The following is a 12,252-nucleotide window of genomic DNA, read 5'->3' on the forward strand; positions in this document are numbered from 1 at the left end:
CCAATTTATTCCTAAAGTCGGCACCCGATTGATTCATTATCTTGGCAGTTCGCTCTTAGAACAAAATGTAATCGGATTGCACGTGATTTGGATTGGATTGGAATTGCATCAAATCAAATCGTAAAAAAAATAATAATTCGATTCGGTTTAATTTCACAATTCTAAATTTTTCATTTTTTATAATTCAATCGAATATATATACATATAATTAATTAAAAATATATATTTTATAAATGCGACTTTCTATTATAATATAATTTATTATTATATGTTATGATATATGGTTGAGTGGTTATTATTTTGGTTTTTATATAATACAAAGTATATAAATATATATATATATATATATATATATATATATATATATATATAATTTATAAAATCGTACATTTTGATTTGTTCTTGTAAAATTTCAAATCGCAACCGAACAATTTATAAATGGTTCCATATTTTTAGAATCGTAATTGAACCAAACCATAAAAAAATCGAATCAAACATATCCGTTTTGTTTATCATTTAACTAGTTTTTTGCAGGGGCGGAGCCAATTAAGGACTAGAGGGGCATGTGCCTTCCCTCACTTTGCTTCAACCTACTATACATATGTACATATTTTTGGTATATACATATACTTACATGGTAATTTTAAATAGTGCCCCCTCAAATTTTCAAATTCTTTTCATTTCCTTTTGAAATAAAAAAGAGTTACATATATCCCTTCTTCAAGTATACAATATATTTTTCCTTTTTTAATTTTTGTTTCCTTTTTCAAAAAAATTTTGTTCTCACTTATGTATAATTATGTATTTTTCTATTTTTTTAAACTTATTTCTTTTTATCGATGACATTTGTGAATGTATTTAATTAAAATATTTTTAATTAATATTTTGATTTTTATATTTGTAACTATAAATATTTTTTTTACAGTATTTATTTAGCATAATATTTTACAACTATTTTTTTCTTATTTGTCTTTTTTATTTAAAAATAATTATATTAATAAAAAAAAAAAATTTAACCCCTACCCTCCCCCTGCGGGCAGGCGGGAAATAAAATTCTGGCTCCGTCCTAGTTTTTTGTGCACCCTAAAATGTAATGCTAATTTCACTAAGCCATTTGCCAATGTGGTTAGATTAGGTGTTGAATCTTGATTGTAATTTCATTCGAAGGGTTAACTCTAGGTCTTTACTAATTTGGTCGTGGTGCTGATGCATCAGGTTAGATCTAAAGTTTGACTCATTTTGGGTGCAAATAGTAGTAATTTCGGGAGGTGATGAAGTGTGAGTATCTACAAAGGAAATAAATAAATTCTTGATTGTATTTATTTTTATTTCTGTTTTTAATTTCCAAATGTTACGTATGATATGATTTTTTTATTTATTTCATTCTTAAATCTATTATTATACATTAATTCAGTGCTCATTTTTTTATTTTTTAAGGTAAAGTACAGTCACACTCCTTGAGATTTGACAAAAGGATATTCAGAGGAAACTTACTTATTTTTTGAACAAAAACACTCCCTTAAGGTTCAAAAATGGACAAAGACATCCCTTTATATGAAAAATTAACCAAATTACCTTTTGACCGTTTAGAAGACTTTTTTAACTTTATAATTTAATAAATTAGACCAATATACCCTCATGAACAATTTATGTATTAAAAAAAAAAACTATATATTGGTCACATTTTTTTTTTTTTTTTTTTTGTACTTTATAAATGTTCCAACTTCTTAAAAATGTAGACATCTAAAATGATTTTTTGATCCAATACATATATTTCAAGTAAATTATATTTTATTATTACTTCTTTTCTTTTTCTATTTCTTTTTCTTTTTTATTTTTAAATTAAGATACTTAATTCTTTCATCTAAAAAAATTAAACCAATCTTTTTTATTTAAAAATAAAAACAATGGTACCAGTATAACTTTATGCATCTTAAATTATATATCAAATATTATGCATTTTGCAACATAAAAAGAAAAAAAATTAATAATAAAACAAATGGAAAAAAAGAATAAAACAAATAGAAAAAATAATAATAAAACAAAGGGGAAAAAAAAAGGCATGCATAAAGTTAAGATGCAGAAAGTTATACTGGTACCTATTTTCTTTTATGTTGAGAAATGCATAATATTTTATATATAATTTAAGATGCATAAAGTTATATTGGTACTATATTTTTTATTTTTAAAGAAAAGAAATTGATTTAAATTTTTAGATGAAAGAATTAAGCATCTTAATTAAAAAAAAAAAAAAAAGAAGTAATAACAAAATATAATTTATTTAAAATATATGTATTAAATCAAAAAAATCATTTTAGACGTCTATATTTTTTAGAAAGAAATTGGGACATTTATAAAGTAAACAACCAAAAAAATAAAATAAAATAAGTAAACAATATAAAGTTTTTTTTTTTTTTCTTCCTAAACTATCGTAGGGTAATTTGATCAAATTTTTATGTAAAAGAAACTTTACCCACCCAATTTTTTTAATAAGGGAAAGGCTGGCGAAGGTTGGTCACGAGAAGACTACAAGTGTTGCACTCTTATCCATCGTTGATTATCTCAGCATTTCTAGGGTTTTCGAAACCCCTAAAGGGACAGCACACACTCTCTCGCTCACCTACGAATCTCAACAATGGCGGACCGTTTACCCAAAGAATTGATTGCTGAAATCCTCACAAGACTACCGGTGAGAGCACTTCTCAAGTTCAGGTGCGTTTGTAAATCGTGGTGTTCTCTAATTAGTAGCCCTAAATTCATCACTTCAAAGCTCAACCAAACAATCCATTTGAACAAAATCAACAACACTGATACACATATCATTGGGCGTTACATTAATGACTACGAAGAAGGAGCAGGAGGAGAAGGTCGTTTTTCAGTAATTCTCTATGACGGTAGTTGTTTTATAGAACTTGAAAACCCAATACCGTACTGTCATTCTGAATTCCACATATTTGGTTCTTGTAATGGTTTGGTATGTCTCTCTGATAACGTCTTTGATAGTGTCTTTAATAAGTTGAATAATTTAATTTTGTGGAATCCAAGTATTAGAAAATCTATGAGGCTTCCAATGTCCAGCATTGGCATTGATTCACATGGCCTGCGTAGGGTTGTTGATGGGTATGGCTTCGATTACAAAACTAATGATTATAAGGTGGTTAGAATTAGTTACATCAATGATCTTCCAGATGCTGAGGTTGAGCTCTTCTCTCTTAATAGAGGATGTTGGAGAAGAATTTGTGGTGTTGGTCCCCATCATCGTTTCACTTTTTATCCACTTCCATGTCAGGCTTTTGTCAACGGGATTGTCCATTGGGCCGGAGCCAATTTGGACGCTGCTTCTGATATTTCAATCTTGACATTTGATATGAGCAGTGAGGTATTCTGTAAGATGAAGCCACCACCAGCTCCACCAAATGGCTGGGTCGGAGCACGTATGGCTGTTTCGGTGCTTAGGGAGTCACTTTGTCTTGGGCATTTTGATTTCTTGGTTAGCAAAGTTTCTATATGGGTGATGAAAGAATATGGTGTTGTAGAATCTTGGACCAAATCATTCTCTTTTGACGTGGATGAAGGTTTTGGGCTATTACTTGGTTTCAGGAGGAATGGTGATCTTCTTTTCTTTAAAAGAAATGATCACATGTTTTCAATTAACCGAGATTCTCAACAAGCTGAGGATGTTGGAATACGGTTATATGGTGATCCGGAAACATTTTACGCTGTTCCTCATGTAGCGGAGAGCTTAGTCTTACTTTAGGAAGTGAATCAGGTCTTAAGAAGCCTAGTTTTCTAGTGCAGCTGTCACTAATAATTTTCTTAAAAGGAAAGCTTGGAGTTGGAGGAATCAAGAAAATTGCAAGAGAGAGAATGAAGAATGAACCACCAGAAACATTCTCATTTATCCTTGCCCTTTTTTCTTTTTTCTTCGTAGCATAGTATCAGTATTTCTGTCTTTAGTTCCAGTATATTGCAAATTTGTTCAGATTTTAGCTTTTCATGAATGTTGCATGTCTTATTTTAAAGTGATGATTCTTTACTCGAACGATATTGACTATATTTTATGGATTTCGTTCATTCATCATTCACGTGTTTGATAACTTGCCTTATTCTTTATTTATTCTTTGCCATGGGACATGATTTTATATGATGGAAGTAAAAATTACTATCGAAAGAAATGATAGCCAATTTGTTTGTGAAATGACTTCTAGATGTAATGTTAGAGATTAATGTTTGATTTGCTATTATGGTTTATCCTCAATATTTGTTGGTAGAAACAATGGGAACTAATCTGAGTGGGAGGTTATATCTCTGTTGTTTTGTACTGTATTTCCTTTGCTTTTGTGGGTTTCTTCTTGCTTTGTTTCCTGGTAGCCAACTTTTGAATTGTGCTGTTTCTGGGAGATCTTACTTTGTTTGTGTTTTGTTTAGTTGTTTGTTAATAAAAGTTTACTTGGGGAAAAAAAAAAGTGTTCTCAAATTTTAGCTTTTCATGAATTTTAATTACAGCATTGCATCAATATACCTGTTATTTAAAAGTAGTCATTCATTTACCAAATGATATTGATTATATTTCATGGATTTGGTTCATTCATGGCTGATGTTTAACTTGTTTGATGACTTGCCTTATTCTATCTTTATTCTTTGCAAAGAGACATGATTTTATGTGATGGAAGTAAAAGTTTCCAAAAGAAAATGATAGCCAGTTTGTTTGTTGAAATGACTTCTAGGTGTAACGTTAATGTTAGAGATTTCTGTTGAGGATAGACAAACTTGGGATTTGCAATACCAGCTAAGATCGGTTCAGGATTATGGATCCTTTCCTATCATATAGGAATGGCTGTTGCACAAAATGTACTTGTAAGTTATTGTCTCATAGATCCTATATCTATCTATATGAAGAAGAAATCATGTAACGAAGGGGATTCTTATTTGTTGTACAAACAGTACTTTGAATAAATTATTGAACCATGTTAAATATTGTATTATTATCTGATCGTTTACAGATTTAGTGGTCCAGATCCTGAGGTATAGTTAGAATTGCATCGAAAATTTTGATGGTCCAGTTCCTGCAGGGGATGCTGGAGAAGAATTAGTGTTGTTGGTCCCCATCATCGCATCCGTTGTACTCCACTTCTATCTCAGGCTGTTGTCAATGGGGTTATCCGTTGGGTGGGATGCGTTATGGATGCTTCTTATGATGATACATTCTTGACATTTGATATGAGCAGAGTGAGGTATTCAGTGAGATGATGTTGCCAGCAGGTCCAATATATGGTTTGGTGGTGCACAGTTGTTTGTTGCAGTGGTTAGGGAGTCACTTTGTATGGTCCATTTTGATGTCTTGTATAGCAAATTTTCAATATGGCTGATGAAAGAATATGGTGTTGTAGAAGGTTGGACCAAACTATTCACTTTTGATTTGAATAGAGGTTTTGGGGGAAAACTACCTTGTTTGGGGACAAATGGACTTATTTTATTTAGAAGAAATTATTACATATTTTCAATTACGCTCGAGTCTATACAAGTTAGGAATCATGGAAAATCGCTATCTTGTCTTCCGGAATCATTGTATGTTGATACTTACATGGAGAGCTTAGTCTTACTGTAGGAAGTGAATCAAGTCAATTACTCTCTCTCCCTCAATCTAAATTAGATGTTAAGATTTTAGTGTGAGACCTAGAAATTTGAAAATAATTAAGGCTCTTAAGTTCCAGTATATTGCAAATTTGTTCAGATTTTAGCTTTTTATGAATGTTGCACCTCGTATTTTAAAGTGATGATTCATTTACTTGAATGATATTGATTATATTTTGGATTTGGTTCATTCATGGCTGATGTTTCACCTGTTTGATGACATGCCTTATTCTTTCTTTATACTTTGCCATGGGACATGATTTTGCATGACGGAAGAAAAACTACCATCGAACGAAAATGATTGCCACCTTGCTTTAAATTAGGACAGATCTAGAAATTTCAAGCAGATAGAGAGCAGATCTCCTCAAAGACTTGTGTGACGCAAGGCCTTTCATTTAGCGAAAGGACACACCTTAGTGATACTGCAAGCAATTTGCTTTAAATTAGGATTGCAATCTGCAACATTTAGATTGTGTCAAAAGTACTTGATTAGATTTCATCAAATTAGCTGAATACTTAGAGGGTACTTAAAATTAATAATGTTCTAATGTTTAATTTCAGCTAAAAGATTCAATCCTGTAAAATGCACAACTCAATTACTCTTATCATATTTGGAGTTACTGGTCTGGTTCAGTATTTAATGCTCCTACAGAATTTGTAGAGATTAATCCATTGGACACCTTAAAACTTGCATATGGGAGATTTGTGCTATATCAAACTGAGATGTTGAAATTCACGGGTGCTTCTATAATTTTTGCTTTTCTTTTGTAATTTTCCGACTGCCCCACACAAACATGGCCATAAGCACTTGACATTACTGTCACTGAGTTTCTTCCTAGTTGTTCTTTTTCGTCTTCACTGTGAACTCCTAGCTCTGGCAATAGAGTTGCCCACGCTATTAGTAGAGCTCGTATTTCCTCTAGCACCTCTGATCTCTTCTGGGAGGTGTGCCCCCTCATGCCTTTTGTCCGCCATCGAGCTCTGTCCTCCCAGTTTTAGTTTTTGTGCTCTGTTGTTTCTTCTCTTCATAAAAAGGTCGAAGGGCGAGGAAGAAAGTCCTCGTAGAGGCAAATATTGGGTGTGCCAGTTTTTATATATATTTTCCTTGACAAGAAGCTGGCACACCCAATATTATATATACTTTGCAAGTGAGCTGAGAGAAGAGTAAAACCTAATCTGAGCCTACTTTCTGTTATAGGGTACTCTCATATCTGAAAAAGGAATTAAGGGGCAAAACAGGTGCTTCCTAGCCACTTCATACTTATATAAAAGAAAAGAGTTAGGACAGGAACCGTATCACCGAATTAGTATCGAATTTGATGTGGTTGGTTATTCTTATCACGTGTTAAATAATTATTTTTGGAAATTGCTTAAGTAGATGAGGTGGACAAAAATACGTCAGATTCGATACTTATTCGGGATTAATTCATCGCTCTCCCTATCATTCTTCAAAAGAAAATAGATGTAAAAGTGTTTCAAAATTGTGACTTGTTTTGAACCATTCGACAATGCATCACACAGGTACACACAGGTACACGAGAGGTCAAAGTCAGACATGAGTTTAACACGTATATTTTAATAAAATGACAAAATGGATAATTATAACTTATTCTTTTCTTCCAATTTTTTTTTTTTCCTGCACTATTCAAAGGGTTTGTGCTTCCTTCTCTATCCTTATTCCCTTTCTTCCACATTTTCAGAACAAATACCTAGTACAAGGTAAGTTATCCCCTGTTCACTTTTTCTTTCTTGTTTTTCCCTCCATCCAAACAAGATGTAAAGATTTTACTATCAGACATATAAAGGCAGTTTCACTTGAAATTAAATACCATCCCATCAATTTTTTCAAGCGTTTTAATTTATGTGTGATTTTGACTATGTATATTGTGTTGACAAGCTCCCCATTCTCGAAATTAACTTGCATTTTATTTCGCTGGGTAAACATTGTCCAATTTGCTTACTTTTCGTATTAGCAATTTTCAAAAATGATTTACATCACATGGTTACGAGGCATCCAAACAAGCGCTACATCACAACTACTGCCGACAATGTGAGATCACATATATAATATTGAATAGAGGCTAGCGCAAATGAAAAAAAAAAAAATTAAGATTGATTTATGTATCATCCAAATTAGTTGTTAAATATATTTGATTGAATTGAGTTAAAATATGGAGCAATAAATACGGACAAACGTATTTTGTGAAATCACCTGAAAATTTAATGGTATTTCCTCCTTTGAAAATGAGTCATTGTTGGAGTCCAAACCTTTTGGATTACTGTAAGAGATCGAATTTTGTAAATAAAGTAAATCCTATAACAGTATAACAACACCAAAGGCCTAATTGATTTTAACTCTTATTGAAATATAAAATGATGTAACTCTAATCAAGAACAAAAAAATGTTTATTTATTTAGTAAATAGGAAACACTAAAACATAATAATTAAAAATTGTGCTAAATTTATGTCTAAAAACATTAAAATTTATGAAATGTTCAAATAAATGAGTTCAAGTGTTCCAAAGTCCAATTGGTCCGATTAATTTACCTGCCTGAAATATTCGGTCACATTCGTCTGACTAATATCCTTTTTCTTCAAAAATATCTTGTTTGGTTAAAATAAATAATTAAAATTAAAATAAATAAAACTTTGTAGGAGGGTGTGAGAGGTTGATAAGGATCCTCTTCCGTGCAGGAGAGTTCCTACACAAAATCTAATGATAGGTCCTATTCAATCTCAACTTTTGAATTTTGTGCGCCGGAGAGGATCCTTGTCCTACACGGACAGGGAGGAGTCGCATACCGAAGTGTGTTTTAGGGAAAGAAAAGGGGTTTCAGGTGCGTTTGTAAATCATGGTGTTCTCTAATCAGTAGCCCTGACACTTCAAAGCTCAATCAAACAATCCATATGAACAAAATCAACAACACTGATACACACCTCATCGCGTATTACGTTAATGAGAAACATAAAGAAAGAAGTCGTTTTTCAGTAAATTTGTATGATGAAAGACAGGGTAGATGTGCTATAGAACTTGAAGGCCCAATCCCAAACTGTTGTTCTGAATTCCACATACTAGGTTCTTGTAATGGTTTGGTATGTCTTTATGATAATGTCTTTGATGATGTAAAGACTTTAATTCTGTGGAATCCGAGTATTAGAGAATCTGCGCGGCTTACAATGCCCACCATTGCCATTGATTTTGCACACTGATTTTCGGTATCGGGTTGTCGACGGATACGGCTTCGATTCCAAAACTAACGATTATAAGGTGGTCAGAATTAGTTTCTTCACAAATTCTCCAAATCCTGAGGTTGAGCTTTACTCTCTTAATAGAGAATGTTGGAGAAGAATTTGTGTTGTTGGTCCTCATAATCGTTTCTGTTTTCCTCCAATTCCATTTCAGCCTGCTCAGGCTTTTGTCAATGGGATTGTCCATTGGGTTGGATGCAATTTGGATGCTGCTAAAGATATTTCAATCTTGACATTTGATATGAGCAGTGAGGTATTCTGTACGATTAAGCCGCCGGCAGCTCCAGGACATGGATGGGTGAGGACACATTTTGCTGTTTCAGTGCTTAGGGAGTCACTTTGTCTGGGCCATTTTGATTCCTCGGTTAGCCAAGGTTCAATATGGTTGATGAAAGAACATGGTGTTGTAGAATCTTGGACCAAAGTATTTTCTTTTGATGTTGACAGAGTTTTTGCGGGGCACACGCTTGGTTACAGGAGGAATGGTGATCTTCTTTTCTATACAAGAAATGATCACATGTTTACAATTAACCTCGAGTCTCAACAAGTTAAGGATCTTGGAATTCGGTTGTCTGGTGTTTTGAAATCACTCTACGTCGTTCCTTACATGGAGAGCTTAGTCTTACCTTGGCAAGTGAATCAAGTCTTAAGGGGGCAAGCCTAGTCTTGAAGTTTCAGTATTTGTCTTTAGTTCCGGTATATTGCAAATGCGTTCAGAACTTCAGATTATAGCTTTTCATGAATGCTGTACCTCTTCTTTTAAAATGATGATGCTTTATTATATATTTTACGGATTTGGTTCATTCATGGCTGATGTTTAACTTGCATGATGACTTGCCCTATTCTTTTTCTTTGCAAACAGATGGAAGTAAAAATTGCCAATAGAAAGAAAAGGTTGGGCAGTTTGTTTGTCAAATGACTTTAAGATGTAGTGTGAGAGATTTATGTTTGATTTACTATTATGAATCATCCCCGATATGTGTTGGAAGAAACAATGAGAACATTAAGATTTTCCGTTCTTTTTAGTTCAAGATCAAACTGAAGATACTCTCTCAATCAGTTGATCAACAGATTGAGCTTCCCTTTACACAATTTTTTAGAAAAATAACACGTAGTTATGTAACAAAAAAATAATTTGATGCAGATATAGAACAGAGATCCTCAAAGACTTGTGTCCTTAACACGAAGGATACACCTTAGTGATGCTGCAAGCAATTTGCTTTTCTCCTCGTCCTTGACACAAAGCCCTCTAAAAATGAGGATTGCACCGTGCAACTTTTAGATTGTTTGAAAGTACTTGATTAGATTTCCTCAAATTAGCTTAGTACTTGGCGGGTAATTAGAATTAATAATGCTGTAATGTTTCATTTCAGCTAATAAGCTTCAATCCTGGAAAATGCATAATTTATTTACTCTTATCGTAATTGGAGTTATTGGTTTTGTATAATATTTATGTATGGTAAGGCTCCTTCACAATTTGTAGAGATTAACCCATCCATTGGATTTGGAAACCTTCAAACTTGGCATAGAGATTTCTGTATGAATTGCTATCATGAATCATCCCAAATATTTGTTGGCAGAAACATTATGATTTGCACTTGTTAATCATCCCCAATATTTGTTGACAGAAACATTATGATTTGCAGTTGTTGGTAGCATAGTTTCAGTATTTCTTCCTTTAGTTCCAGTATGTTGGAAATGTGTTCAGATTTTAGGTTTTTGTTAGAGATTTCCGTTTGAGTTGCTATCATGAATCATCCCAAATATTTGTTGGCAGAAACATTATGATTTGCACTTGTTAATCATCCCCAATAATTGTTGACAGAAACATTATGATTTGCAGTTGTTGGTAGCATAGTTTCAGTATTTCTTCCTTTAGTTCCAGTATGTTGCAAATGTGTTCAGATTTTAGGTTTTTGTTAGAGATTTCTGTTTGAGTTGCTATCATGAATCATCCCAAATATTTGTTGGCAGAAACATTATGATTTGCTCTTGTTAATCATCCCCAATATTTGTTCACAGAAACATTATGATTTGCAGTTTTTTTTTTGAAAGAGGAGTAGATATTAGGTGCACAGGGCATACCACCTAATGAAAATCTACCATGGTGGGATCACTTCCATTGTGTGGTGGGATTTTTATTGGGTGGGCAATACCAATACCAATCACATGGTATTTGGATTAGTTGAGGGGCTAGTGGAATAACAGTGATTGTGGGGTATGCTGATGGTGGGGGTAGGTCGATCGCAGTGGTGGTGGTGGTTCATCAAGAGAGCATATGACCAGAAGAGGATTTTGGTGCAGGAAAAGGTAGATGGCAGCCAATTTGTTTGTCAAATGACTTGCAGATGTAATGTTAAGATTAATGTTTGATTTGCTATTATGGATTTATCCTCAATACTAGTGTTGGCAGAAACAATGGGAACATTAAGATTTGCACTTCTTTTTAGTTGAAGATCAAACTGAAGATACTCTCTATCAGTAACTAATCTGATTGTCTGATTACGGAGAAATATTTAGAAAAATAACGTGATAATTAACGCAGGTTAGTAGGGTCGGAAAGCAATTTTGGAGAAGATAAAAAATGAGAATCAACACAGGAACAAAATTTCCAGCAGATAGAGAACAGAGCTCCTCATAGACTTATGTAATGTAAGACCTTTCATTTAGAGAAAGGACACCCCTCAGTGACACTGCAACCAATTTATGTTTTTAGGGTTCCTCCTCTCCTGCAATGTCTCTGTCTCCTCGTCCTTAACACACAGACAGACGACCCCTCAAAATTCGGATTGCAATCTGCAACTTTTAGATTGTTTCAAATTACTTGATTAGATTTCATCAAATTAGCTGAATACTTGGCAGTTAAATTAGAATTCATAATGTTGTAATGTTTCATTTCAGCTAAAAGCTTCGATCCTGGAAAATGCATATCTCAGTTATTCTATCATATTTGGGGAGTTGTTGGTTTTGTTTTAAAATTTAAAATATGGTAATGTTTCTGCACAATTTGTAGAGATCAATCCATTGGACAGCTTAAAACTTGGCATATGGGAGATATGTGATGCATCAAAGTGAGATGTTAGAATTCACCACTGGTTTTTTGTGCTTTTCTTTTGTAAATTTCTAATTAAATATAACATGTTATCTCATTCTTAGTAATTTTATAAGTAGGTGGATTAATTTGTTTTTTTTTAAAAAAAAAAAATGGTGCTTTGACGGACTGTGCAAGTGGACTCTGGGGCTTCCATCCTCTGACATTGACATTCATAGGGTTGTTCTTGGATACCGTTTCAAATGTTGATATGATGGGCCAAACCTTTTGATTATCAAAAAAATAAAAAATAAAAAATAAATGTCAAATTGAGGTT

General features: G+C 33.0%; 2 protein-coding genes across 2 annotated transcripts; both read left to right on the forward strand.

The window, feature by feature from the left end:
- Positions 1–2,505: 2,505 nt before the first annotated feature.
- LOC132284518 (F-box protein CPR1-like) lies at positions 2,506–4,721 on the forward strand. The gene has a single exon (XM_059786628.1). It carries the CDS (start codon positions 2,636–2,638, stop codon positions 3,755–3,757), a length of 1,122 nt encoding a protein of 373 aa, XP_059642611.1. The 5' UTR covers positions 2,506–2,635; the 3' UTR covers positions 3,758–4,721.
- Positions 4,722–8,542: 3,821 nt separating this feature from the next.
- Positions 8,543–9,548, forward strand: LOC132281996 (F-box protein CPR1-like). Its single transcript, XM_059783640.1, has 2 exons — positions 8,543–8,711; positions 8,794–9,548. The coding sequence occupies exons 1-2, from the start codon at positions 8,543–8,545 to the stop codon at positions 9,546–9,548; spliced, it is 924 nt and encodes a 307-aa protein (XP_059639623.1).
- Positions 9,549–12,252: the final 2,704 nt, after the last annotated feature.

Source organism: Cornus florida, unplaced genomic scaffold (assembly GCF_030987335.1).
Source record: "Cornus florida cultivar Cherokee Brave unplaced genomic scaffold, ASM3098733v1 CherokeeBrave_3.0.0_Hap2_Chr11, whole genome shotgun sequence".
Lineage (NCBI taxonomy): Eukaryota > Viridiplantae > Streptophyta > Magnoliopsida > Cornales > Cornaceae > Cornus > Cornus florida.